General features: G+C 40.7%; 2 protein-coding genes across 10 annotated transcripts in view; both read right to left on the reverse strand.

Moving 5' to 3' along the window:
* Nucleotides 1–15,913, reverse strand: part of gab1 (GRB2-associated binding protein 1) — a 46,186-nt gene extending 30,273 nt beyond the window's left edge. For 2 of the 8 annotated variants that reach the window (XM_063883457.1, XM_063883451.1), the window contains exons 1-2: nt 15,448–15,910; nt 15,193–15,351 (exon numbers count right to left, since the gene is read on the reverse strand). In XM_063883457.1, the coding sequence (XP_063739527.1) occupies nt 15,193–15,264 (72 nt within the window). In that variant the 5' untranslated portion in view covers nt 15,265–15,351; nt 15,448–15,910. Of the gene's footprint in view, nt 1–15,192; nt 15,352–15,447 lie in introns of all 8 variants that reach the window. The other 6 variants (XM_063883459.1, XM_063883453.1, XM_063883454.1 and 3 more) reach the window with 5 other exon arrangements.
* A 1,492-nt stretch (nt 15,914–17,405) lies between these two features.
* Nucleotides 17,406–27,740, reverse strand: usp38 (ubiquitin specific peptidase 38). 2 transcript variants are annotated; one of them, XR_010165892.1, is made up of 12 exons: nt 27,596–27,740; nt 25,494–26,184; nt 24,266–24,401; nt 24,041–24,170; nt 23,742–23,843; nt 23,193–23,351; nt 22,918–23,111; nt 22,715–22,808; nt 22,508–22,614; nt 20,630–21,971; nt 19,369–19,673; nt 17,406–19,334 (listed from the first exon to the last, which is right to left on the reverse strand). XR_010165892.1 is itself a non-coding variant. In XM_063884438.1 (11 exons), the coding sequence occupies exons 2-11, from the start codon at nt 26,173–26,175 to the stop codon at nt 19,509–19,511; spliced, it is 3,111 nt and encodes a 1,036-aa protein (XP_063740508.1). In that variant the 5' UTR covers nt 26,176–26,184; nt 27,596–27,740; the 3' UTR covers nt 17,406–19,508. The 2 variants fall into 2 exon arrangements, 1 of the variants encoding a protein (XP_063740508.1); XM_063884438.1 differs by having other exon boundaries at nt 17,406–19,673.
* Nucleotides 27,741–27,830: the final 90 nt, after the last annotated feature.

Genomic DNA, 27,830 nt, shown 5'->3' on the forward strand with positions numbered 1-27,830 from the left:
ATACCTGCTTATTATAAAAATGTGTTGGCAACCAACAGGCATTGGGGGGAAAAACTTGAGCGTGTCTTCTTATCTAATATTGTATTTAATCTCATGATAATAAGTGCAACAGTGTTAGCTAATTATGTAGCACTCAACTGGCTGCATAATAGCGGTAGACAAGCTGCTAAAGTGCTTGAATGTCTTTACAAGAAGATAATAATAATCTCCACACTGTCAGGTGCAGGAAGGTAAAATGTACTGCACTACAACACATCAGTGAACCCGCCGCTGACCATAAAAACAAGATGATTTCAGAACATCACTTGTGGAGAAGACAAAGTAATTATGCTCACAGAGTGAACTTTGATTGTTATCTTAGATTGCTGTGGCCTCAAAACTTTTTATGTAAATGCGAAACTGAAAACAAAGTTGAAATTCTCCTCACGTTGGAGCTGTCACTCGCTGAATGTGGCACTCTTGATGGCTATTTCACGCTGAGGCAGGGTTCTCACTTATCTTTATGGGATTCGATAGCAAATGACATCACATTTTAACACTAAGGATTATCCCTGCATTTTAACATACTGTTACACTGAATCAACGTGGAGCCATCTATGGCTAAACAACACAACCATGAAGGTCACAGGTTATGCAAGAGTCATCAAATGTCCACCCACTTCCTGTTATCCATATTTTTGGTGTGCTATGGCCCCAAACAAAAGTCTCCACACTGATGTTGTAGCAGAATTGTTTGTTAGTTAGCTATAATCTAACCTTCAGGTGAAAGAAACCAGCTACAACTATGCTGACAACAACAATATTGGAATTGAAAGAAAGAATCTCAGCGATTATCAAAAAGCAAATCATGGCTCCTTACCTGCTTCTGAAGAGTCCAAGCTTTGCACGGATAAAGACGAGAAACATTGCGATAGAAGCAAGGTAAGCACGCTGCTGACCAGCCGCTGTTGTCGAGCGAGTCTGGCCACTTTCCTACTTACCCTGCTGACTTCCCTCCCCTCCTCTTTACTCCGTCAAGTCTGCAACACCCTGCTCCAATAACCCCTGACCCACAGGAAATAGACACAATGGACTGAAAATAACACACCACCTCCCCTGGCAACAACTGCCCACCACAATCCCCATCATACACCGCGTCTACACTACAGTACACCTACAATACGCCGGCCCAGGACAGGTGGGCAGAACCAAAAATATCAGCCACTGCTCCACAAGCTGTGCCCTCCATCCAATTTTAAAATCACAGCGTGGCTTTTCATTTCCCTCTGAACATGCACAACTCATGTCCCTTTGTTATTATCATTAATATGGACCTTCGGGGGTATTATAACACTCAATGTTTCAACGAGAGCCTGCAGTGGCTCAGCCTCGCAGCCCTCAGTGAAGGTTTCACACTACAGCAGGTTGTGGGTTGAGCGGCTAACTCATGAAGGTCCCACTGCTTCCTGTAGGGGGACCACTGCATGGTGAGATGGATGACTTCTGCTTAGTCAAGACTGAAAGCATCTGTAGGCTTGTGAGTGGCTTATTTGTCAAATGAGGGCATGTTCAAATTGATTTTCTTTAAATGCATTAGACACTAACAAAGCAACAGAGTGTAGTTTGTAAATTGTAATGCTTTTTGATTGATTATAATTCAATGCGATTTAAAAAAGTTAGTAGGTGCCTTGTTAATACTGTGTTAGTCCACTGTGTGCATGTCAAAAGCAATCCTTATCCATGCATTGAGCAGCAGCAGTCTAATCTAATCAGCCCAATGAAAATTATTCCAAATCTCATTTAGTGGCCAGTGAGAGGTTGCCTTAGACATGATCTAATTATCCCCTCTCTCGCTAGAGTCCATCCACTAGGAAATGGATTGAGATGTCTTACATAGAGATAAGCAAATGGACTCTGATATGCACGTCGTGTTGCATTAAAAAAAAAGTAGCACCTGGTTACTCAGCAAACAGGAAATGCAACAACATTATTCCAGTAAATTTGAAACTAGCTGATGAACCAACGGATGGGGTATTAGTGTGACGCGGTTTTTGTTTCAGAAACATGACATGCTTATTCTTAATGCTCGCATTAACCATGTTTGGTGTCCTGTTTTATGAGCTGAGCTGTTGAGCGTGCAGAGGCTTGTCTAGCTCAAGACACACCTCCGTTTTCAGCCAGTCCCTGGTACACACCTCCACTGTCTGTTGTCACATTCAGATGATACTGCTTCACTTTCAGTTGAAAGAGAATGTGCGTGGTGTGAACGCATACCTCTGAGGTGGAGTGCTGCGTGTGTGTTCATGCGACTACCATGCAGTGATTCACATTTAGGGAGGAATGTGTGGAATCCCACGTACACATTCATTTTGAGCCACCAATACAGGCAGCAAAGCGTACTATGCAAACTATTTTTCCAACTCAGCTATTACACAAACGGCCCTAAAACCATGTCAGCATTTCTTAAAACATGTTCCACTCTCTTTAGTTGTGGGTTGGTGTCTGTGGGTGTGTGCTTGCATGCCTGCACATTTGTTCGGACCAACCTGCACACATCATCTCTTCCTCGCACAGCTACTGTCTGAACCATAGAGTAATGTAAACAATTCTGTAACGCCCAATGAACACATTTTGAGGACATCTAATGCATGTATAGTTTGCAAAAAAAGGCAAAGGCCAAGGTTGGTAAAACCACAGTTTATAACACATCCATGATCTATTAACTGCTTTTAAGAATCCACATACATTAAAATGAAACCACCTCTTGGATCAATACTCATTTGGATGGATTAAAGAAAGCATCCCACTGCTTTTACATTAGAAAACCTAAAACCACACAAAATGAACCTTCCATCATAATGAAATATTAAACCAAACACACATTTTTTGTTGGTTATGTTGCTTAAAGTATAAAAAAACATACTTTTGTCTATGTTTTTAAAATCATTTCCCTCCTTTGCTAATAGAAAGAGGAAGCGACAGACTGCAATGACAGCAACAGTGTTGCTCAGTAACACTGAAGCTTTATGAGGCCAGTTAATCTCACTGACAATTCATGCTGAATAAAATGATTATATGAGGTGTACAGTTTTCAACCTGAGGTAGGACGATGTCGACACTATACTGAATCAGTTAAAACAGCTGAGAGGCTATTAGTGTTTGGTATTGTTATTCCTTTTCTGTACATTCTGTAAGCTTCACTTAAGACACATCGCTAAGAAAGCGGCCAATTTGGTATGGAAAGCGGATGCTGCTTGAAAAGTGCTGTGTACCTATATTTAACCTAGGGTCTTATGATGCAAAGAAACACATCATATTTTAAAATAAATTCTGAATAAGCAGGTACAAACGTCATGTACCGAACAAAGTATTAAGGGTTTATTTTACCTCCTTTACACAAAACAATTGTCCAGTCTTTTCTTATTAGGTTAGCAAGGTTTTCTAATTGTAACTTTCTTTAATTGGATTATTCAAGGGATGAAAGATTGTCTATTCCCTACTAATTAAAGTAAAGTACCAATCAGGCTCCAATTCACAGTTTTTATGCCTGGAAATAAATTGTAGTCTGAGCATCAAAAAGACCCCAAAGCATAAGGGAACATTTATTGCTATTACTTAAGTATCTTTCTCACATTCTCATCTTTCTCAATTGCTCCTCCAGCATGGTGGAAATGCACTCACATTGACTTGTGGTAGCAAGGGTAAAATCCAGGTCACCAATCAATAGCTATTACCCTACAGAGTAGGAAACAGCATTAAGCGTAGGACACGGAGAAGTGGAGGTTGTGCATCCATTATGAGCTTTGTGCTTTAACCTTCAGGTCCTGGTTTTGTAAACCCATCAATAAATCTTCAGCTTTTTTCACAGTTTTTTTTTTGTAAGTTGTTTCTGTCGCACTGATGCTTAAAAAAGACAATCAAGTAATGTTTTTATTTCTCGGTCAAATGACCCCAGCTGCTTTTGAATAAACAAGCATTTAACTGTCTTAATGCTGAACCACTCCTAAAGACACACTCTGACAGAAAGTCCTTGTTACTTCTTGTCTAAAACATTGACACTACAATTACTATGACTCCTTTATTTAACTATTGGGAATCTTTGCCGAAAATGATTCCCAGACTAATTGCCCTTTTTCATACAGTGCTCTATTCAACGTGTATACTCTGAGGACAGTTTGTGAGTGCAGATGGCAGCCCACTCTCAGCCATGAGAAGCAAAGCTGTTCTGAAGATAAAGACTGGCTCATCTGATTTTAGAAACCGTTAGTCCACAGAGCACACGTTTATCACATTCTCACAGTGTCTCCTTGTTGTTTGGTCTTTCAGTTTAATACCGTTTTTTTTTCTCCAGATAAGCACGAGGTCAACATCTTCCATGCTCTGCTCCTCCACAACCCTGACTTTTATCCATTGGATTCTTTCTTTTGATTACCTGCTCTCTCTCTCCCTGCTTTGCTTCTTTCGCTCTATCGGCCTCTGCCTCTCTTTGCTGCCCGTGCCAATCCAAGCTCTCGCTCTTGAGTCACATGCACTTGTCAAAGCAGCATCGTTAGAATTCAACACATTCCTTTGGCGTGGCAGACTTGGTTCACATGATCACGCTGTTCCTTGACCGCTGACGAGAGGGGCTGAAACAATTCTCCTTTCAGCCCCTATTGGCCTGTACACAGCGCAGTCTAGCCAAATGTGGACATAATAGTTCAGAAATAAACTGTCACAGTAGGACTGTGTTATATATTACGTTTCTACACAAACCAGATCAACACAACATTTCTGACGTTCTAAGAACTGGCCAAGAAACACAAACTCAGATTTAAGATGTCTATGACGTTTAAGATATTGTATATTTTAGCTGATTTTCCCAGTTTCAACAGAACTACTGAGCATGTAGTGCAACTTTAACTATTTAGAGGGGTTCCAACACAGATTTTGAGAAAGCTTTAATTTGTGTATATCTGTTACACTGAGCACCTGTATTTAAACCGGTTGATCATAAAAGGCTTATATTGGAAATTCCCTTTGCAACTTTACACACAGTAGAGCTTTACACCACAGAAAACTATTATTATAATCTAATAAGTTTCCTCCAATATGTAGTCAACAAGTACACTGGGTATCTTATAATATTCCAAGATGTAATTGAAGGTCAAGTCATTAAAATTACCAACCTTGAGCTTTGCTTGGACTTCCAAAAGTTAGTTGTTGATTATCCAAACGCCATGCTGAGGCAAAGGTAGTATTCCACAGGTTTCTAAGACACACCGGCAAAAAGCGTAAAAGAAGAGCAGAGTGCCAGGGAAAGTTCAGACAAATGCCAAAAAAGTAGGTGGACGAATGGAGGAGGTCCTCCACACTCTCAGCTTCCAATCACACTGGAAACGTATCTCTGAGAGCGGGGGGCTGCTGCATCTCTGTGTCTCTCCCATTGCATGTGTGTGTGTGTGTGTGTGTGTGTGTGTGTGTGTGTGTGTGTGTGTGTGTGTGTGTGTGTGTGTGTGTGTGTGTGTGTGTGTGTGTGTGTGTGTGCGCAAGTTAAACCGCGTCCTCTGGCTTGAGGCCAGGCCAAAGATATCAGGCTTCACCATAGTAACTCTAATGCAATCAGGGACAGTGGTCACAACAGGACCATCCATCGTTCTCAGTTCATTTCTGTCTCTTAAGAGGATTTGTACTTTGAAAGCACACAACGGTTTAAAAAACGAAATAAGACGATTTAAAAACCAATGCAAATGAATGACAATTAGATATCGTCAGAGTCTTTTTTTCATTGAGGGCCTGTCTGAGTCGCAGTAACTTGGGAAATTACACAAGTCAGTAGCAAGATTTCACATCTAGTCTCCAGGCTGACACCCTGACACCCCCCTGTCTAGCTGGACGTGTCCTCAGGACAGGACAACATGCCCACATATTGGTGCACACACAGCACAGAGCGAGGGAAGAGGGGCAAAAACTACCATGACAGAAGTGGGCTATATTAAGGGGCTGCAGACACAGCGGCTGGGGTCAGATCACACAGCACAGCATAGCTCAAGTGCCAGCTGTGTGTGTGTGTGTGTGTGTGTGTGTGTGTGTGTGTGTGTGTGTGTGTGTGTGTGTGTGTGTGTGTGTGTGTGTAATGACAGGTGAAACTTTGGAGTTAAATGTGAACAGATACAGTCACACATATTTCTATCTTCAAACGCTTCCCTCAAACCTGATCACTCGAATTTATAAGCACTGAACTCTTCCAAGGAATGAAACTTTGGTTGATTTGACACTGAATAAAGGAAAATTAAATCCCAAAGTAAACGCTGGACTAAGGGGAAGTTTTTTCAAAGTCACAAGACTTCTTGCAGCAATAGCGTTTCCCTGTCTGACTCACTGCGTACCATACACATCACATTAGCTGATATTTATTCCAGTCCATGATTTGAAGCCCTGGGGCAAGTTTGCACTGATAACATCAAGTCAAAATGTAACTTGTGATGTCAAGTGTTACTGCTTGTTTCAAAAATGAGAATCCAAAAGGCTTTACAGATATCTAACTTTAAAGCTCAAGCGAGAAGTAATTAAATAATCAGACAGTCGTTCCACAGGACCAACAACCTTCCTGATTATTAATTCATTTCTCAGGTAACTTTGAAGCAAAAATGTCAGAAAGTGATGGGCTGCCACTTTTGTTTTATTTTATTGAATGTCCAGATGGTTTGTAAGGCTGGTAATACATAACAGGAGAGTTTTCTTTCTCACCAGCCAAAATAGAATATGTCACTAGGATTTTTGGAAATAGTTTTCTAAAACACAGGAGAAGTAAACAAATAACAGTTGTACTCAAATATCCAGCTTATTAGTAACCCCGTTTCATGAGACAAAACACATGAATAGGTCACTATTCATATCAATCTGCTGATTTGATGAACTACCTTTAGTGAAAAGCGTCCATTTCAAAAAGTGGAAGGGAAAACAGCATTTTGGGCCATTTTTGACACATATTTGCTCATTTGTTTGTGAATGTTAGCTAACTTGAGCAAATGGGACATTGCCCTATTTGAATGGGGTGTGAATGGTGACTTTAAGAATGTAAATCGCATTGAAGGGCCGTAAAGACTGAATAAGGCGCTATATAAACAAATACCATTTAACATCGAAGGAGAGGGTGCCTTAAAGTACAAACCGGTCAAAACACGGAGATCCTTTCCCCAAGCTGGTGTGCAAGCCATTTATGACCCAGAGGAGGGGATAGTGGTCTCCATGAGTATAGAGGGCCTCCTGTTGGTGAGGAGCAGCCTTTCAGCGAGACAGCTGATCCCACTACTCAGTTTTGTCTGCTACCTATAGGGAGATTGCTGCTACAGCGATTATACATCCTAATGCTAAATATGACGTTTATAGAGTTTGCATTATGAAACAGCTTTCAAAGTGTACAATTCTTCAGTGAGTCAGCAATCATAAAGTGAATTGTCTTTTTGTGTTTGTAACACCTTGAAAAACACAGCATAGTATATCACCTGAATGCTAGTAACATCAGGTTCACCTTCTCTCTCCCTTTCATCTTCCCTTATCAGGGGAAGCTATCGGTGCAAGGGGGCAGAGAAAGTTCAAGACAAAGAAGGAATGAAGATTTTGGAAGAGAAAAGTAGAAGATACAGCAGGGAAATAGCAACTTAAAAGGCATAAGGATAGATGGAGAAAAAGAGGGAAAGTATGGGACCCCTCCTCCTCTCTTTTCACCGCCATCTGGTAGCCATCAGCGCCTCACACAGGAAGGGGCGGCCATGCCTTGTTGGGGCGCCAGGGAGCGGCTCCTCTTCCCTCCCCGTTGCTGTAGAAACAACAATCGGACAGTGCATTGCAGTGCAGCCCATCCTAGCTGAAGCTGAAACACCAGCAGCAGCAGCAGCAGCAGCACAGGTCCCGGCGGTCACACTCCAGCAAGAAGGGCAAAGACGAGCACAGAGCAACCCTCACATTCCTGCCGTCTGCGCCTGCCAAGAAGCGCTGGGAACGAAAAGAAAGAGGCAGAGAACAGAGAGCTGCTCTCACTGGAGGCAGCCTAATGCTGCTGCTCTGAGAAGCACTCCAGGCTCTTTCTCATCGCTTTCTCCTCAACAATGAGGACTAAGTTATTGATTGCCATTGTGCAATATCCCAGCCTGCATGTCACTGCATACACATACAATCCTGCAACATTAAGAAGGTTCCCCCGCTTTGCAAGAATTCAGGGAATGCATCATAAATTGAGCCACAATTCTGTTGGTCTTTTTTCCCAAAATAACACTCACACCAATCTGATGGGAACACTCTTTTAGTTTGGTTAGTGTTGAGCATTGTTGGCCGTGTGTGTCCTCCTACCAGCCCTGTTTAATGTCCAGAACAGGCTACAGCTGAGAAACAATGACAAGCAAATATGTGACACTTTTGATTGAAGAAGATTCCGTGCAATGTCTATAACAATCCCCGTGATCAACCACAAGATAAACAAATTATGATGTGTACGATTAGCCATGCCAAATAGTTCAGAAGTTTCAGTCGTCTGCATTTAATAATAGCTGCAGTTGAAACTGTTCAACTTGGCAGACTGACAAACGGCACAAAAGGATAATTTTACAACTCAGCAGAATTATATTCCAACTGAAAAACACAATCGGTTCCCAAGTTAAAACAGGAAAGCCGAGTCTGCATGAGAACCAGTTTCTCTGCTGTCGCACCACAAGCTGCTGGCGGACTTGGCACACAGGACGGTAAACAGCTGCACCACGCATAAAGAGACACATCTGTTTACAAAATGCTTCATGTCAGCCTTGACCCACCAGCTCTGTGCAACAATCTCAGTGCTCCGGCAGCAGAGTGCGTTTAAAGAAGGATATAAGAACATAATACAAACATTTTTCAGGGAATTGTGCATAATCTGCACATGGCGCCACTCACGAGGCAGACAGTGTGTTAGTGACTTCATTTTTATGTACCAGTGTGCTTCCAAATGTATTTCAGCCATTAGCATAATCAGTTTGTTCTGCACTTATACCTCCTGGGCTATTCCCCCCGTCTTCCCATTATGTCATGCATCATTTACTTTTAAATAGATTCACAAACAGCATTCTTGAAAAAAAGAAAAAAAACTCTATGGCAAACGCTCATCTTCAGTGTGTTTTGACTCGGTTGGGGTGTGCTGGTATAGCCAATGGTTTATTGCACTTAAAAAGCAGCTCCATTTCTCAAGAATGCGTCTGTTACGCATGGAAGCTTCGTGCTTACAGAACATCAGGAGAACATCTACTGTGAAATGACAAGTGAAAACTTAAATGAAAGCTGGATCTGACATGAGGATAGCCTAATGTGTTTCTGTGCCTTACAAACTATCAGCATTGTTCTGATTCAGACAACCAGATGCTCCTCACAAATGCTGCTGCGCACCTGTGAGCATGTGGCCCCAGAGATCAAAAAGGGAGCATGTTCATCAGCCTCATATCTAGGTTGCCATTAATAAGGAAAAGAGCTGAATCACTAAATTATTACAGGGAAAATGGCACTAATGTAAATAAAGAGAATGATAAAATGCTGTTATTTAAAGAGGCTTGTATTACGGTTGAGCCAATGAATGGTTCTCATGAGCCACAAATCATAATTTAATGGGATTTTTTTGCCTATATGATCCGTTTGGATTACTTGTGAAGCTCCACACACATAATTAATGACCATTTTGAATTTGAATCATCACAGTTTAATCAGTGAGAATAAATCACCGTTTGCCTGAAGGAGTGAGCCAAAAGACAAATACCACCCTGTGTGTTTATGCATGGTACTTGTTCAAATGCATGTTATTGTTGCACATAGATTTGTGGGAGGTAATACTTCAACAGATATGAGAGAGGCAATGAGATATCCAACAGATACATTTGGGGGTCGATCTTCACGGTTTCCTCATTAGGTGATTAGAGTGATATGTGATATTGTTTACACTGCTGACAAACGGTTTTTACCATGTCACAAAAATACTCTCCCCTGCCAATTTTCAGAGGGCTTGGGGGGCTTACTGGCTGCTTTGTTTTTGCTGCTGTGTTTTCCTTTGTGATGCAACAGCATAATTTCAGGCCTACTACCATTTAAAAATATCCTGGAGAAAACAGATCATAATCATGTTTACTTCTATTGTGTTTAAAAACACAGTGTAAACACAACCTCGGTTCAGAAAAGATTTCAACAGCCAAAAAAACAAAACATACTCTTTCACCATGGGTCAAAGTTCTGTCGCTAAAATGATTCCTTTGAGAGTCAAAGTGTTGTTTGTTGTTTCCACTTGATTGTGAGTCCTCACAGCCTTACCCTGGAACCATGCTGGTTAGCAGTTTGGCTACGACGCAACTGATACGCCTCTGTTCAACACAATGGCGATAGTCTGCGTCTGGGACAAAAGTGGGCCGGTCAGGATAACTATTGTAGTAGCACAGACATTAATATTTAATGATTATTTGTTTGTATTGGACAATACATAATTAATGGCACATGCAATCCATTTTCAAGCTGTGGCAGATCACACAGAAGCAGTCTGATCGCTCCAAATGGAGAGCCGAGTCTCCGTGGCGGCCCGTACAAAGCCCAGTCATTTTTCTTTGTTAGCCTAAGAGGCTAATGCTGCACAAGCACCCCTCTGTTGCATCCTGTTCACTTTGCTTGTTTGTTTGTTTCTTCGAGCATGTGGGGAGGGAGTTTAACAGAAAGTGAGTGTTTGTTCTCTGTTCCACTTGCTAAGCAGATTTAATGAATCCTCTACTTAATCAAAGAGCTTTGGCTTTGTTTTCGTTATGAGCCTCGTCACATATGTTGCGTCCATATTTCTCTTTACTTTGGGAATGACGGAAGTTTCCAGACAGACTGGAGTAAGGGCTTATGGCTAGAGTGGTGTGTACTTTAAATGCTTTTTTCCCTCAGCTGAGAGGTCTTAAGACCAGCATGCAGCATGTCCTCAGTCTCCCTTTACAGCCATCAGAGAAAGACCTTTAGAGTTCAATATTTTCCTTCTTCCGGTCTACCCAGAAGCCCCTATTAGGGGGCTAGACAGAGCGTACAACTTTATCCTTATCTGTGCGTGGGTAAATGACAAGACACTACACAGACAAATAAGTGAGGAACTGTCCAGGCAATTCAAAACATAAGCATGAGTTGTCATTGTGTTGCAGCTTGTTTGTAATGAACTAAGGTGGAGAATAAATGCGGGACAAAATACAAGCATGTCACTATGATGAATGGGAATTTCAGATTTGAGGTGTAACTCTTAAAAAGCAGCTGGGGAACACTTGTAAACATACTGACATTAGCAAAGCTGCTTGGACTGTAGACTTTGATTACTTTGTGTTGCTGCCGCCAAGACTGCTCTGTTTCTCGTTATAACAGGAACATGTTCTCATCGTAAAGAGATACTGATGTGTAATTTGTAAAAATGGCCTCTTTCAGTTTCCTTCTAAATAACGCATAATCTTTCCATTGAAATAATAATTTAATGAGGCTAAGAGCTGTCACATGCTCACTATCTATAACAGAATGGTGCTGAAAACCACTTTGCATCTTCATCCCTGCATGTCCTAATGTCTCTGATAACACACTGCAGATGTCGTGGAGATGCCAGTCTCAAACTGTTCTTTCAAAGCGGGTTTTATAAGTGGACTTGGACAGAAATTACAGATTGAAGAGTGAGAAAAATGAAAGAAAAAAAAGGGAGAAGCAGATGAAAATGCAGTGTCAATGAAATGGGAAACCACAGCAGATACAGTTAAGACAAACTGTCTGAGAAAAGTCCTACAGAAGCAATTGTGGTTACATATCTCTCCGCTGTCTCTTAATGAGAAATTAATGGACAGGAAGTGTTGACTTTTCCTTAGAGGATTCTGACTACAGTTATAAAGTAATCAATTACCAGGTCTGTATTGTATATATGTTGATGGATTTTCTAAGAAACTAATTTCAATCTCAGAATGAATGGGAAAAGAAAACACTGTGAAACATTAATCCTCTTTAATAAAATCTCACCAGAGTGGTCAACACCAGGTTGATTTGACCAGAACAGGAGTGTTTATTGCTTCCTTAACCTTAATTCCTTGGTAAGAGGCAATGTATGCAGTCCTGAGTCATGATATGATGTCTGGTGCTGCTCAGATGTAGGCAGGTCTGCTGAACTGCTTTCACCTTTGAGCTCCACCAATCAGCGGCAGAGCTTAACGGGCAAACTTTGCCCTGAGTGGTTAATACAGTAAGCAGGGGCCCCGGCTTCCAGTCTGCAGACAGGGTTTATGAACTGGCCTGAAGCTGGTAGTGTGCTCATAAAATATTGCATTGTGTCTTGTCCTTATCCTGTTCCTATTGTATGTTTGGTTTTCAATTCAGTCATTAAACACCAAATGTTTACTTTGACAACACCGACTGCTTCACTTGTTTCCGAACAAATGTAGTGAGTCAAAGAGTTCTGTAGTTACTGGATTATCTGTTTAAATAAGATAGGACAAGTATTAGATCATTTACACGGATGCCTAGGTTCAAAGTGTTTTTTTTAAAAAAAGCAGGTTTGTTCATGTTTTTAAAAGTAAAGCTCAAACACTTTCAAGGTACGTGCAAGCCATGTTCATTCCAGATTACTGCCTACAAAATCCTGACACACAGAATTAAACCGCATCTCAAATGAATCTAAAGGATCCCAGCTTTCAGATGGTGGTCACCACTTCAACATAGCATCTACTGTTGACCTATCTCCCCCTACACATCCTGTATCCCCATATAAAAAAGACTGAGTCTATGGTAAAAAAGGGAAGAGAGAAAGAGGTAAACTTGTGTCCAACACATCTAAAATGCACTCAAATAAGTGCATAGGAAGAGAGTCTGTGATGTCCCAGCCAAACAGAGCTTCACTATCACTACATCCTCCCTGAGAGAGCAAAAAGTTGAAGGGCTACATTAATTTCCTCTCCAGTGAAACAGGATCTGTACAAGTGACGTGAAGATAGCATTATCCGACAGACCCACAAGATTTGACTATAGCCGATATTCATAGTGGTAATCACAAGGCATGCTAACATAAACTTGCCCAATATGCACCAGAGCTAACATTTAAGTACCAAAACTATTTCTAAATGAAGCTCTAAACTGATTTCACTCATCGTTGAATACTGTAAACCTCAATGTTTCATCATGATATATACAGTATTCATGGATTTATTTTAGAAAATATTCAACTTCTCTATTTATGGTAGGCATCCACTCAAACAGCTGGTGGCGAGTTGCTACATAGGTAACAGTTGAAAATGTTGTCATCTGACAGAAAAACTATAGTCAGCACTTCCATGGATTACACAGCCTCATGTGACCGAGCATTCAACCTCTCATAGGGAGGGGAACCTGGCCCCCCAAAACAGTATTGGTGATCAGTATTTCATTAAATTCTTTACAGCTCATGGAATTGACAAAAAAAGGGTATTTTTTGGGCTTCGGCAGCTAATCCTTTGTTAATTTGTGCAACGACACCTGTTATGATGAACCTAATAACCCTCTTGTCACAAAAGTGAATATGGTGCTGGTGTTGCACATTTAAAACCCCACAGAAAAGGAAAGTTGCTTCTCATGTTTCCTGTATTAACCTTATTGGCTTGTAAGGGCTAATTATTCATTTACAATAAAAAAAATGTCACAACAATAAAACATTGCTAGAACAAAAGCCCATTGTTTTTTTGCAAACATTACAAAAACAAACAACAACATAGTTTACTAATCAGCTGTAAACCATCATAAAAAAGTATAAACCAGCATCAGAGTAGTTCCCATGCTAATAGTAAAAACCATGGGATGGCCTCCTGGGAAGAAACCATTTTAATATTAGTGCATGCTGTTGGTATGTTTCCCTTGAGCAAAATGAAGCTATCCTTAAGCCAGGTGTTTACTTTGTGAGAAAAAACTATTTTGGCTTATACTACTTCATCAGATGTGATCTCAAGTGATGCCAAAGTGAGAACTTCCTGGAGTGCTTCTTATCACGCCATCAGTGTTACCTCTGACAAAAAAAAAGGCTATTTCTTCCTACAAAACATAAATCACATGTAATGTATCGTCGGCCTTGAGAAGCGTTGATTTATAACCAACCATAAATTCATACACTATATAACGTAAGAAAATTAAATCAGAAGGAAGTGAACTAGGATTTTGACGTCCTCCACATCCAATCTGACTTTCTTCTGTTGAATATGAGAGCCATGTGAAAATCCGGCCTTTGTGGCTGGATTTTAGTTTTATTGCTTTCAGAAAAAGCACTGCATTGGATCTGCGGTTTCTGCAAAAACATCCTTCCTCTCAAGTTGCGGGCCTTGTAATTCAAATACCAATAACTGAGATATCCCCTGATCCACAAGGAAAACATTTAGATTTCACTGCTAACATGTGCTACTGAAGCTATTTGCTTTTGCATAAACGCTGCTGATGGTTATGACAATTCTTTCCAAATTCACAACAAATAAGCAGAGATAATAGCACACAAAGCAGCGATTAATCACAGTGTGAAAGATTAATTGCAGGGAAAGAGGCACGTATTGTTCACAACAATAATTGAGGATTATTCTAGACTGTAACTTTGGATAAATTAAGTTTAATAAGTGTGAACGTATATGAGTGATCAGTCAGTTTTTGGCTGGTACACATTAGTAATTACGGTGGCTCTGACAAACAAGTTCATTATGTCAGCAGGAATGGGGTCATCCCTTGATGTATTCCGCAGTTGTTTTGTAAATCATTTAACCCTTTGTGTGACCATCTACCACCTTTGACACAAAGAGAGCTGGCTGTGACTGCACAAGCATTGATTCCCAAAGTAATCAATATTTTGGGTTATTGGTCCCAGAAAATCAAATCTTCACATGCTGTGAGAGTGGATCGGTGTGTAATGGCATGAACTAGCCATTAAGGAGGTCATGTTTGACCCATAACAACAGCAATAGAGCAGTGTCCTTGAGCAAAACACAACTGAAAGTAAGGTGCCTCATGGTAAAGTCACTCTCATGTTACTGTAAAGGATTTAAAAGCAAATTGAGCCTCTAGGAGTCACGAAACCTCCCGAAAACGGTATTGTTCAAGTATGAGATAAGGCCTCAACATGTCACTGCGCCCAACCGTGCACATTAAACGTGTCCAGGGAATTGCTGGCGTTTTGTGTAATGAGTTATGTTACTACAATGTAACAAATAGGATATAAAGTGCACTTACGTAACGTCTCAACTTTTTTTCAGGAGGAGACTTTCTCAGCCACCCTGAGCACACCACATCTCCCCCACTCATATCTGCTCCTTTCTTGCTCTCCCTGAAGCGGAGATTGCTGTTTGGCTCCGTTTGTTTTTGGGAGTGTCTTCTTTCTTGTAAGCCTACCTGAAAAAGAAAAAACGTTGACACAAAGCCCAAACTGTAAAGTTGGAAAACAGAAAGTTAAAGTGTAGTATGTGTGTGTTTGAGAGCGAAAAATACCTTCACTCCTTCCTCGAAAGTCGACTCACCGACAAGGCAGTAGTTCTCTGAAATGCACCGACCAGATTTTCCACGGTTTGTAGTCAAATAAACGGGTATATCCTGAGCTTGGAGTTCATATAAAACCTCTGCGGCACCGCCTTTTGTACAAATACCAATGGTGACTTGTGTATTCTGTTGAAACTGGAACGCTGTGGGGGCAAAAAAAAAATAGGCGCAAGCAACTGAAAGTCGCTAAGTTTGTGTTGTTATATGTAACGCCTCATGCTAATTCCCGTCAAAGTGTAGCGGTTCCCAGTTGGCGAGATCAGAGGTAAATGTCCCACAGTGTGCCGGTGCATAGTTGTCGTTTTTGCGCAAATTAAAATAAAAAAAACACCGTAAAGTAAACACAGTGGTTGCGCCGAGCTTCCTTAGCAGTTTACTCCCATGGTTCCTTAATTGTGATTGACAGGGTGGCTCCGTCTTTCCCTAAACTCACCCTCCTCTGGAACAAGCTAAACTGCCTAAACACACCGGATGTTAGGGAATTCTTTCAAAATAAAAGTTGTGGTTTTGATCTAAAGCGTTGTTGAAACGGTTAACAAATACTGATCTATCTTGTTGATGTTAAGGGCTAAAACTGAGTTTTAAACCTATTTTGTATTTGAACATCAATACAACAAACACACAACATTTCCATACTTTTTGGTTTTACTGACAATCCGATACATTTCTAGTACGCCCAGAACACACAGGTCGTCGTAAAAACTCAATTCAGGATCAATTGACAAGATCAAATTGAATACATACAGCAGAGGGATAAAAACCTGAAGTGTAAGTCAGGTTACGTATTTATGTATAACTTTGTTGATTATGAAGAAGGAATAGCGACATTAAACAAAGCAAATAAAACAAAAGGTGTACTCACTCATTCGTTGTTTACATATCATTTCTACAAGGTAATGTTCATTTTAACAGCAACAATGCACATTCCTTAATCATGTACCTTCAACCTTATATCGGTCATATGGGAAAATTGTTTTGAAAGTTCATACCGGATGTCCCATAAGTGTAGCCCTACGCGCTTTAATACTACTATTGAGGACGAAATGGGGAGGCGGCGGCGTGCAGGCGAAACCATTCAACCATGGGACATGTAGTTTAACAATCGTTTATGTTTCGTCCCAAAAAAACAACAAAGCACTTGAGTGCGTTTTTTTTGTTGAAACATGATGTAATAGAGCCACATGCACCTCTGGGTCGATTTAAAAAGAAGGCTCAGGCAGTTCCAGAAAGACAAAGAAAGGTCTCTCCTCATGCGTGAACTGAAGGTCCCAGGGGAAGCCTTGCACGTGTAAACTACACTATCCATCATGCATGATTATTCCCCATAGAAAATTCGCCATAAAACCATGTAATGTAGAGTAGCAGGAACGATAGACTCTTATTTACCAATTCTTATGGGTACTATTCTGACATGTATCTTCTATGCTATCATTAGAAGATCCTTTTCATTGTTGTACATATATCATTGTTTTCAGTTCAATGTACCTATATTATTTTTTAAACTACAAACGTATACTTAAAAATGTATGCATTTGATATAGATTTATTTGAACTGAATTCTAAGTAACATAGATCAGTGGTTTTATATTCTTCTGTCCATACAATACTGTTTCCTTAAAGTTAAATGTGTACGTGTAATATTGATCTGGTTTACCATATCTGACCAATACAGATTCAGCACAGCATACAAACTAGTATAATCCACGAGCAAAGACATGATCCCTGTAGACTCAAAATGGTATCTGAGGAATCTTATTGGAATGCCATTGTAATGGTAAACACTTCCCCCAAAGGATGTCCCCTGTAAGTCCATGATTAATGACTTAACCATTGCACAGGCACATTAGCTCTTTCAACAGCCTCGGTATTGATGAAGAAACAGGGAGCAATTAAAGTCTGTAGACACAACACACCATTCCAGTTATTTAATTATTTTTGAAGAAAGCAGAATTGTAGCACTAATTGTTACAACACCAAATTCCTTGCGTGCGTTGATGCAACAGGTCTTCTAAAATCTGGATATCCAAGAAGCTGTGCACGTGTCTGTTAAATGTATATAGTCCGGGATTTACAGGTGCATACAGCTTTAGTGTGTGAGGACCACACAGCCTCTGTGTTCAATGGAGGAATGTGAAATCATTTTTTCCTAAACTTCACTTGATGATCAGACCAGACATTATTTACTGTCAGTAAATGATAAATAATATATGCAACTTAAAAAATATATCAAATGTTTCAATATTCAAAAACCCTATGGCATTGCACACAGAGAGAATATATAATCCCAATCCCAAGAGTTAACAGTTCAACAAACGTGTAATGGGTTGGTTGATTAATAATTGAGAATCATTGATTTTTTTCGGTGTGCCTTTGAAAGCTTTAGTGCCACTTCTGTGTTTCTACCATATCAATTGCTAATTAGTCATAAATGGCGCCTTTACAAATAATTGGCTATTGCTTTATTACAACTTTCATTTGTCTGTTGCCCGTAGGAATTGTAGATTATGCATGTCATTTCCCATTTCCTTTTCATGTGACTGATTTGTCTCTACTCAATTCCTTTTTCCAGAAATAGTATTGCAATCAAAGCAAAAACATGATTCATGTGCTTGTTTTTATGAATTGTGCAACAACATACATTTCTGTATTTTATTTAATCAACAAAGTCGCTTACATACTTAAAATCTGTGAGGTTTCCAGAAACCGACTGCTTCTTTGTCTTGTTTTTCGTTCAATTAAGTATTTATTAATTGCCTTTTACATTTATAATTTAGTGCCTTTCATTTTTTTTTTTTTTACAATTTATGCTCGTATAAGCAATGACATTTATTGTTTTGTTTCCAACATCTGCTCTCTTTGCCGGAAAAAAAACGTCTTAAATAAATGTAACTTAAATAAGATGGACAACATAACAAATACTTTTTTGTTTACTCTAGGAACAGATGGATCACGTGTGAATATTAACAGGGTAAAGCTGAGGTGTGTATATCCTGACAAATTCCTCTTCAAAAATACACATTATCGAAAGGCACATAACATCAGCATGAACACTAAAGTCTCCCTAGATGTTGCGGTCGAACAGTAACTCTTTAACTACACAAGCTGCTTTTCATGTAGTTCTCTGTAGATCCCACCACCTATTAGTGGGAGGACAGGAGTAAATATTCTTATTGAAAATGCCTTTATCTTGGAGATTACCAAACACAGTATTAAACTTTCCACATATAGTTTTATATTCCATGATAATTCAGAATGATATTTTAAGTCATATATACATTTATTGCATGTGATATGAAACCTGTAAAACACAGCAAAGCACACATCAAAAGATTCAAACATCATGTAAATCAAACTCTACAGCTCCAAAGAAAAGCTGCATGCAAATCAGAAATAAACAAAGGTCGATAGCTGTATATTCAGAACTGTGACAAATAAAAAAGTCTTGTTCATCTTACAGTTGAGTGCTTGCTTCTGTACTGTGTCCAGCACATGCATGTATTTGCATATTTGCATGTGTGTGTGTGTGTGTGTGTGTGTGTGTGTGTGTGTGTGTGAGATGTTAAACCAGACTATATGAGTGTGTTCAGCCTCAACCAGTTTCAATTTCTTAATCATTTGTGCAAAATATTATTATAATCATTATCTAATTAAAAGGATAGAACACACAAACAAGGTTTTTGTAAGTTTTTAAATCTGGAGTATAATTGAATAATTATAATGTTTAGCTAAATCCAAGAATAAAAATCAATCAAATACTTTTAAATAGTGACTGGAGCATTGGTATGGAAAGTCTTTAGTCAAAAAGAGATCAAATCTAGGATGTGTGTGTACGTGTGTTCGTGTGTGTACGTGTGTGTACGTGTGTTCGTGTATGTGTGTGTGTGTGTGTGTGTGTGTGTGTGGATCATTGCAGTACTCTTTTCATCAGGTTATATGCACATACATCTGTGGTATGACAGTTCAGGACTCTTTTAGTGCCAGTTCATTTGGGTTTTCCTGCAGCTTCTTTTCTTTCAGAACACCAGTCTACTGATGGTGTTGAAGCCCCCTCCCCCTCCCCCTCCACCAGATGGGCCGCAACTCCCCGGTGGGTTATTGTCATCTGAACCGTTGGGCCTGAATGAGCAGGAGGATGAAGGAGCCTGGAGAGCCTGGGTCCGAGCATTAAGCTCCTGCTCCTATTGACAGCATGGAGGAAACGGGAAAAATTCCAGAGTTTGATTATTTCCAAAAATGGGATTAAATACATACCTAACATGCATCCGTATGCCCACTAGTTGGTCACTGGTTCAAGTCCCCGAACCAACATAGGAAAAAAGACAATGTATGAAGTGTGTGGAAGTGTGGTTTCTCCTGGGCACTGCAAAGGTGTCTTGAGCAAGGCACTGAACCTACAACTGCTCCCTGGACGCAGAAACATGTCAGTCTCTCCGCTCTGACACTTATATCTGACACGAACATGTAAGTATTTCAAACCTAATATAAATAGGTTGTGTGCATGAGTGCATTTGTACTGTGTACTTACAATAACAGAGTGTTGGATTAATAAAGTACGTATTATTATTGTTCTTCTGTTCCAAAGAGTTGACTCTGCGTTGGTGTAGTTTAATGTGCTGACAGGGATTCTGTGTTTTACTTTACAATATCACAGCCCCCTCTAGAGGGGATTTACTTTCTTTTAAGATTTAGTCACTTATAGAAGTGCGCTGAAAAGTGAACTCGACACAACACAGTTCAATGACTTGTGAAATTACACCTCACGTCTTATAACGGGACAGTTCAGAATTGGCTTCGACTTCAGTCAAAATCCTATACTCCGCAGGCTTCAAGACATCTGTGAAAGTACGGTATTTTTTCCCTCAGCTTCTTTCCACCTGAGAGAGTTTTGTACAGCTCTCGCCTCTCTATAATAACCTCATGCTCAGAGGGTTAGTGGTAATGATGTCATGTGTCAAATGCATGTAAAGTCTGAAAATATCCAATGAACATCTTAGCAGGAGATTAAATATTTGCTCTAATCACTTCACACTTGGCTAGCTGTTAGTTGTACCATTAATAGGAACAGATTATAAATGAGTAACACAATGCCTGTATGTGGGAGATGTATGTTTTATTTTTTATCGCCCCCACGTACCTGTAAATACAGCTTGTTGTCCTTGATAATTGCATCCAGTAATTCTTTCTGCAGGGGAGGCTCAGCACTCGGTCTCATTCCATTTGCCATCAGCCCCCCCTTCATGTTCTGCCCCGGCAGCTCCTGCTTCCTGTACATGAGCACATACGCTGTGTCCTTGGGGAAGCGGTCTGTAATGTTTTGCACTGATTGGAAAGATGTGAATGTCACTCTGCTATCATTGAACAGCAGCCAATCCCTCGCCTCCTGGCCATTTGGTACGGTGTCTCTCTGTTCAGGTGGAGTTGAGAGAGCTGAGCAGGTGGAGAGGCTACACTCAGCCTGTCCGTTCCCCAAATCCTCCTTTAGGGCAAAGTGGTTGGCTGTGTGCTGAGTTCCATCTGCTCCATTAATGTTACGCCCATAAGAATAGTAGTGGCCACTCTCGGACGATATCCCAGAATGCATCACCACTGAGCTGAGGACATAGGGCACTGACAGGATCTCCCCATCTCCATTCATCTGCTCTGCTCCATCTATCCTCTCCTTCTCCTCTTCCTCCTCTTCTTCTTTCCGAGACGGTTTGAGCTTCTTGGCCAGATTCTCACTGCTCTCAGGGGAATCCACTTGCAGAGGAGAAGAGGAAGAAGAGGAACATTGTGAAGGCATTGAAGGGGCATGAACAGGAAGTCTCATGACTGGCGGGATGGTAACATTGTCCAGTATCTTCCTCCGGACGTGGCATTTGGCATCGTATGAAAATCTCAGCAGGGTGAGGATTAAGTATTCAGGCGCGGATACCACTTTCATGGTCCTCTCCGCCCTCTGCAGAGAGCTACACTTCTCACAGAAATAGGCATTCTCTTCGTCCAGGATCTCTGGAGCCAGGAAGTAGTTCACCAGGTCCGGCACGGAGAGAGGAGGCTCATTTGTCACTGGCACATAATTGATATTGCTAGCTGGGGCTTGGGCCGGGCCAGGCTCAGATATTTCACTACCGCCATTGACAGATCCCTGACAGAGAACCTTGGGTTCCTCTGATGGCCCCTCAGGTTGGGGGCCGCCCTTAGAGGTGGCAGAAGGACAGAAGGCCAAGGATAGGTCTGTAAAAGGCTCCTCTTTCTCAGATATGCAGTTGCACTGCATGCAGCGAATACCTGTGATCAGCTTGCCCCCGAACATCCTTTCTGTCAAAGTCCTGCCGTCATCCTCAGGTTTCATTTCCGCTGGAGTCAGAGATGACTCCTCAGCGTCCTCCGGAGAACTCTGAGCTGATGGGTCTTTGCCGTTTGTGTCAACAGGAGGGCAAACCTTTGGCTTAACTGATTCCAGGACTTGAATCGTTTTCTCTTCTTCGTGTAACCTTGAGTTCAGGAGACAGGGCACTCAAAATTAGTAGAAGAAATACATTTGAATATAGAGAACTGCAGTATACTACATATATTCTCTCTTAACAACAAGCCCTCAGTCACATCACAGGTTCTGAAGAAATGATGGTTGACATCATGAAGCCACAGACATCCAACCTCAACATCACAAAGTTTTGTATGTGCTCTTGGTCCAAGCAAATAGTGCATGTATTAACATACGTTACATTTAATAATTACATTTCTCTATTCTTAGCTTGTTATTATTTCTATACTTTTCTTTATTTAATCACAGTTAAATGTATTTAAAAATTCATTTTATAATCTGTTTCTTTTGATCTATGTCTTAATGCTGCTTTGTTGGAATGTTCTTTATGTATACACTGTTATTGCCTACCATTGTATATTTTGCCTGGTTTTATTCATTTGGCAACAGGGGCAGAATAAAGGAAAACATTGGTATGTTTTTATAATCGACACACCAACCTAACACAATCCAGTTATGATTAATCTGTTGGGAGTGGAGCCATACCTGTCTAGAAGGAATCTGAGGTACTCGGAACAGTCCTGCTGAGAGCCAGCATTGAACCAGGGAGGCCGAGATACTTCCAAGAAGTTTTTGGGAGCGAACGCTGCCCTCTGCAGGAAACAGACACAAACAACAGTGTCATTGTGTCATCAAATGTTGTTGACAAGAGTACAAATATTCTGTAATGTCATTACACAGAACAAAACTAACCTGAGTGTGTGCAAGGAAAGCAAAGAGCAGCTGGAGCTTTTTCATCAATGTGTTGGAACCATTTACATGTAATGATAAAACATGTCGCCTGAAACTGAGAATAAAGAAAAGGTTACCTACAATCAGGTGGTCCATGTTTATGCCTTATGTTTCCGTATAAAGAATGCAGCAAGTGTGTATTTAGGTGTGGGTCAGCAGCTCACTCTGTGGCCATGAAGAGGGTCTGGATGATGCTGTTCATGAAGCAGGTGTTCCCCAGGTTGACCAGGCCAGTCTTCCCAGTCTCAGACTTTCCGAGTTGTTTCAGAGGACCCGAGGCAAACGAGTTGGACTGGGACGTCCAGGCACTTTGATTCAACACTAGCTTAATCTTCTCTTCCTCTGGTTTAGGGAGATCCTTTGAAGACCATTTTAAATTAAAAGTTAGAGATCAGACTTAGGAAATGTTTGCAAGACCATTTTTTAGTATGTTTCTCACCTTGATGGCCTCTAGAATGTGGTCGTAGAGGTCAGGGAAGCCGGAGTACTGGTACATCATGCAATGTATTAGCTCAGTGAACTGCAGCAGGAACGCTTTGCTGGTGGAGAGGCCATCTGTCCGTAAAGACTGGACTAGATGCACCACATGTGGAACAACCTGGAACGGCGAGGGATAAAGATGAAGAATGTTGAGGACATCGTGGTGCTGCAGGATACGACTAATGTTAATCACATAGATCTGCGGCACGGTCAGCCAGAGGGTAGTTGCATATCAGGAACCCCACAGAGGGTTGGCCCTCATTTGCTGAATATTTTTGTGACCATTCATGTTTTTAGACACTAATGAAATTGGCCAACTCAAGGGCCATTGCCCGGCATTTAAGTACTTCACACATCATTAGTGGGATAGCACTGCCGAGCCTGGGGTTCTGGGAAAAAGTTGCTGCAGCTTTGAAGTAATTTAGGCCAGAAGAGAAGAAAATAAGAAAACCAATAAAGTGGCCATATGAGAGGGAAATGGGCTGTGAGGAGGCGAGAGATCCCTTACCAAATGGAAAGCCTCAGGAGAGTGCTGGAAACTCAGCAGCATGTGGGAGAGCACAGCGAGCGCCCCCTGCCGCACAATGGGGTACCATAGACGGCTGAAGACCTAAAAACAAAGTAATGAATACATTTATACAAACTGCGGAGTTATCAACAGCCCTAGGTTTAATATCATTAAGTATAACGGCTGCAATTCAGGTTATTTAATAATGCAATTCAACATCTGTGAAGCTTTAAAAGATGCATACAATTTTTGTTTTGTGAATCAATAATAAATGAAAGTTACGAGTTTTCATTACAAACCAGTTCGATTTTGAGCAGGGTGACGTCTATGAGGATGGTGAACTTCTGAACTGCAGCCAGTCCTTTCAGTAGAGCAATGACCCAGGTATCCACGTGTTGAGCCAGAGGCCAAGAAAGCCAGTCGATCATCCTACAGAGAGAAAAGGATGGGAGTGTAAAAAGTGTGTAGAAGTGTGATCAAATGATGGCAACATTCATCTTGTACGATTGGATGTGAGAGGGTACCTGCAGAGGGCTTTAGTCATGCTGGCGTCTTTGACATTGTGGTCCGTGGTGAGACTCTTGATCAGCACCGTGATCATCTGGACGGGGATGTGCTGCACCAGGCTGGCCAGGGCAATAGAGGGGTCGAAGGAGGGGTCTGCCAGAAATCAACAACAGTGTAATTAGTCAATTATAACACAACCCAACCATTTCCTCTTTTTCATCCGTGGGCAGAATGTGGGAGACCAAAAAAGCTATCTACTAAAATAAGTAAAATAGTTTCAAAAAAATATGTCTTTTTTGTATGTTTATATTCTGTAGAGGCTTATTGCCTGCTATCGAGTACAATACCTAGGGTGGCTCTGTGGATTTTGACATCAGGACTTTAGATATAAGCTTAGCTAACCTGAAAACTGTCACTGAAAGGCAGAGTGACCCTTTTGCCCGAAAGCGTCTCTTCTCTAATCGCTCACTGATGCATGCCGTCAGTGTGGACATTCATCTAAAAATCGCTTCTTCCTGTTTGTTTATGTTGTGCCGCTCCACAGTTCAGTCACTCGCAACACTGCACAGGACATCACTAAAATGAACCATCAACAACCGAACTGCAGCTTTAAATATTCTGAATCCTAACATCCTAACGACTAATGGTTTTCAGTAGTTGCCCTTGGAGAGAAAGCGCTCCTTGAATCAGTCAGTTTGAAGGTAATTGTTTCAAACTATGATAAGTATGTACAATGAGGCCACTACCTAGTCATTTTAAAAAGTAATCAGTGTGCCAATAACACTGAACATGGTTGGTTGGCTTCCAAACTATACAAATGATATTACTAAGCCAAGGGATCAGAGTCTGCTATTGGCAGGGTCCTGAAAATGTTTAAATGAAACAAGGTCACTCTCCTCATGTGCTCAGTCATGTGCTAATAACACCCCCAGCATTAATGCTATGATTTATGGAGGCAGAGGTATAAGTCATGGGTCCTTGTTGCCAAATGAAAGCAGTCTTTTTTTGTTTGTTATCACAGGTAGGCAGACATTTATAAATCTATGAATACATTCTAAATGTGGTCATATCTTGAGCTTCTTTAGAACCTATAATTTCAGGTGTCCCAAAACGTACCTTAAAGAATAAGTATGGTAGTATTTGCCCAAGTGTGAAATAACATTAACTATATTATATTCCTCGACATGAAGTCTGACGTATTAAACCATTATGGAAGAAAGGAAGGAAGGAAGGAAGGAGACTCACCTGTGGAAGAGATAATAGCAAACACCTCTTGCAGAGAGGGAAGCAGTGTGGCTGGATCTGCCTTCCAGATGTTTTGCAGCAGTGTGCTGACCTTAGTCACCTGACCTACATACTCTCTCAGCTCCTGTTCTTGGCTGGCAAAGCAGTGGAAGTAACTGATGGTCCTCACTAGCTGCTGGCAGAACAGAACGCCCGATTTATCCCTCGGGATGCACTGCACAAAGTCTGACAGCAAAGAGCTCAGGTGAGCGCAAAGAGCAGGCTCAGGACGTTCACACACCATCCTTAAAATCTCCACCTGAATTACACTGAAGATCTCGAGCACCGAGGGGCAGCTGATGAGCAGCCGCAGGCAGCAGTGAATATAGTCTATTATGGCTGGATCTTTGCGGTCCAGCTGGCCATAGCCCTGCTGAAGAAGTGTGAGTGCAAAGTCTTTAGTGAAGAAACGCTCAAACTCTGGCCGGTGGAAACGCGCGTAGGCTTCCAAAACCTGGAAGCCTATCTGCCTCTGAAATGCATCTTCACCAAGCAGGATGAGGCGGGTGGTGAGAGTAAACAACGCCTGACACTGCTCCTCTGTCACCTCTTTCTCTGCTGCTTCCACTACCTTCTTCACAATGGCCCTCTTCACTGGAACAGAGTGATCTGAGCTCACAAGGCCCTCCAAAATCTTGTCCATGATGACAGTCTGTCGAAAGTAAATGAGGAAATAATTACAGACATTTGTTTCACTTTTTTCATATATCATTGATAGTCCTTTTTTAGAGACGATATTTTGAAATGCAATAGTAGGTCAACAAAGGACATAGCAAACAAAATAATGACGGCCTGTTCAATATCATGGTCCGGATATGGTGCAATATAGCTCACTTTCACAGCTTAAAAGGGTATTAGAATAGAACAGAGTTGTTTTTGAAAATAAAAATAAATGGGAGCACAGGGTCTTTTTTTTTACCAGTCTAGAGTCCACACATTGTCTGCATTCAGCACAGACTGTGATCATTCAAAAGGTAGACAATGTCTGCTCAGCGTTAATGTGGTGCCACTGGAATGTAGAGCTCATAGACTTCACTGTGATGTGGCTACTGAGGCTTTAAACACGTGTTTGTGTACGAATATGCTGTGCCGAAAACAGGAAGAAATAGTTTACATTTAATGCTAAGAAACATGAACATTTGACAAGTAAATAATAGCTAAGAAATAATTAGAGAACTTACAAAATAAATATGTAAACAAAATCAGAAATAATGAAAAATCCTACCAACCAATAAAATACCAAAGGTCAAAGTGAAGACTTCATATAGTCAGTTTGGACCAAACACAGTACACAATCTAAATAAAAATAATCTACGTTGATTAAAGAAAAAGAGAGAAGTCAGAAACACCATAACATTTTGAATATGTTTGCTTGAAAAAATAACTTGGTGTAGATCATTTTCTTTTGTTATAGACCAAGCTTTGGAGTCCCAATGTAAATGTATATATGGGAACAGGACTTAATATTGCAAACACATTAGTTGGTATAGCAACATAATGTCATGGTTTCTCAAAAATAGTGAAACATTTGATCAAAATACAGAAATACTACATGGTATTTATTTAGAGCTTTTCCTGGTGCTCAAAGACGGCTTTACAAGCAGATAAGAGAAAATAAAAACAATGTGTTTTAAATAATAACTCGTGATTTTTTCGTAAGTATGTAATTATCTGTATGAACTAAGTGATTATTGTGAGATTAATCATGAAATAAGAGATGTTTAAAACATTAATACCTTGTGTTTTATCTTATCTCGACTCTGTGCTTCTTGTGTACATTCAGGCGGCTAGCATGCTAACGCTAGCTGTATCGGCTAACGTTAAAGGTTATTCCTGTTTTCCTGGCAGTTCAAACAAGAGCCTGAATTTAATTTAAAATGCAAAATAGCTGTTTTCTGTTCTGTCGCTTCATGGCAGCAGTTGTTAGTAACATTATTTGACATCACAACAAGAACAAAGCAACCAAACAGGCCTCTGATACGTTAGCTGAGTAAGGTTAGGTGCCTCTGACTTAGCATAAATACCGTCATGTATTCTAGCGTTTCTTTACGGTCTGTGCTTACCCAAATAAAGCATGCCAACGCCGTCCGATGAGAAAATCCTTAATTTTTGGTTGATGATTATTACCGTGTTTGGACAGATACAATTGTTTTATTTTGGTTTATTTGATCGCTCAGAATCAGCTGATTACCCTTTCACCGACGTCATTCCTATGGACAGGGAAGTTGGTAGGACCCTTGTGTGGAGCAATTTTCGTCTTAACATTGCCTGTGACGCAGATGTTGAATTTTGTGTAAT

Source organism: Eleginops maclovinus, chromosome 5 (genome assembly GCF_036324505.1).
Source record: "Eleginops maclovinus isolate JMC-PN-2008 ecotype Puerto Natales chromosome 5, JC_Emac_rtc_rv5, whole genome shotgun sequence".
Taxonomy (NCBI): Eukaryota; Metazoa; Chordata; class Actinopteri; order Perciformes; family Eleginopidae; genus Eleginops; species Eleginops maclovinus.

Excerpts from the sequence above, each read along its gene's own strand:
- usp38 (XM_063884438.1), bottom strand. The coding sequence starts at position 26,175 with ATGGACAAGATTTTGGAGGGCCTTGTGAGCTCAGATCACTCTGTTCCA. Across the intron at positions 24,402-25,493 it reads TGCTATTATCTCTTCCACAG|ACCCCTCCTTCGACCCCTCT; the intron begins GTGAGTCTCCTT and ends GATTTCTGGCAG. Across the intron at positions 19,674-20,629 it reads ACAACAAGCTGTATTTACAG|GAGCAGGAGCTTAATGCTCG; the intron begins GTACGTGGGGGC and ends TGCTGTCAATAG.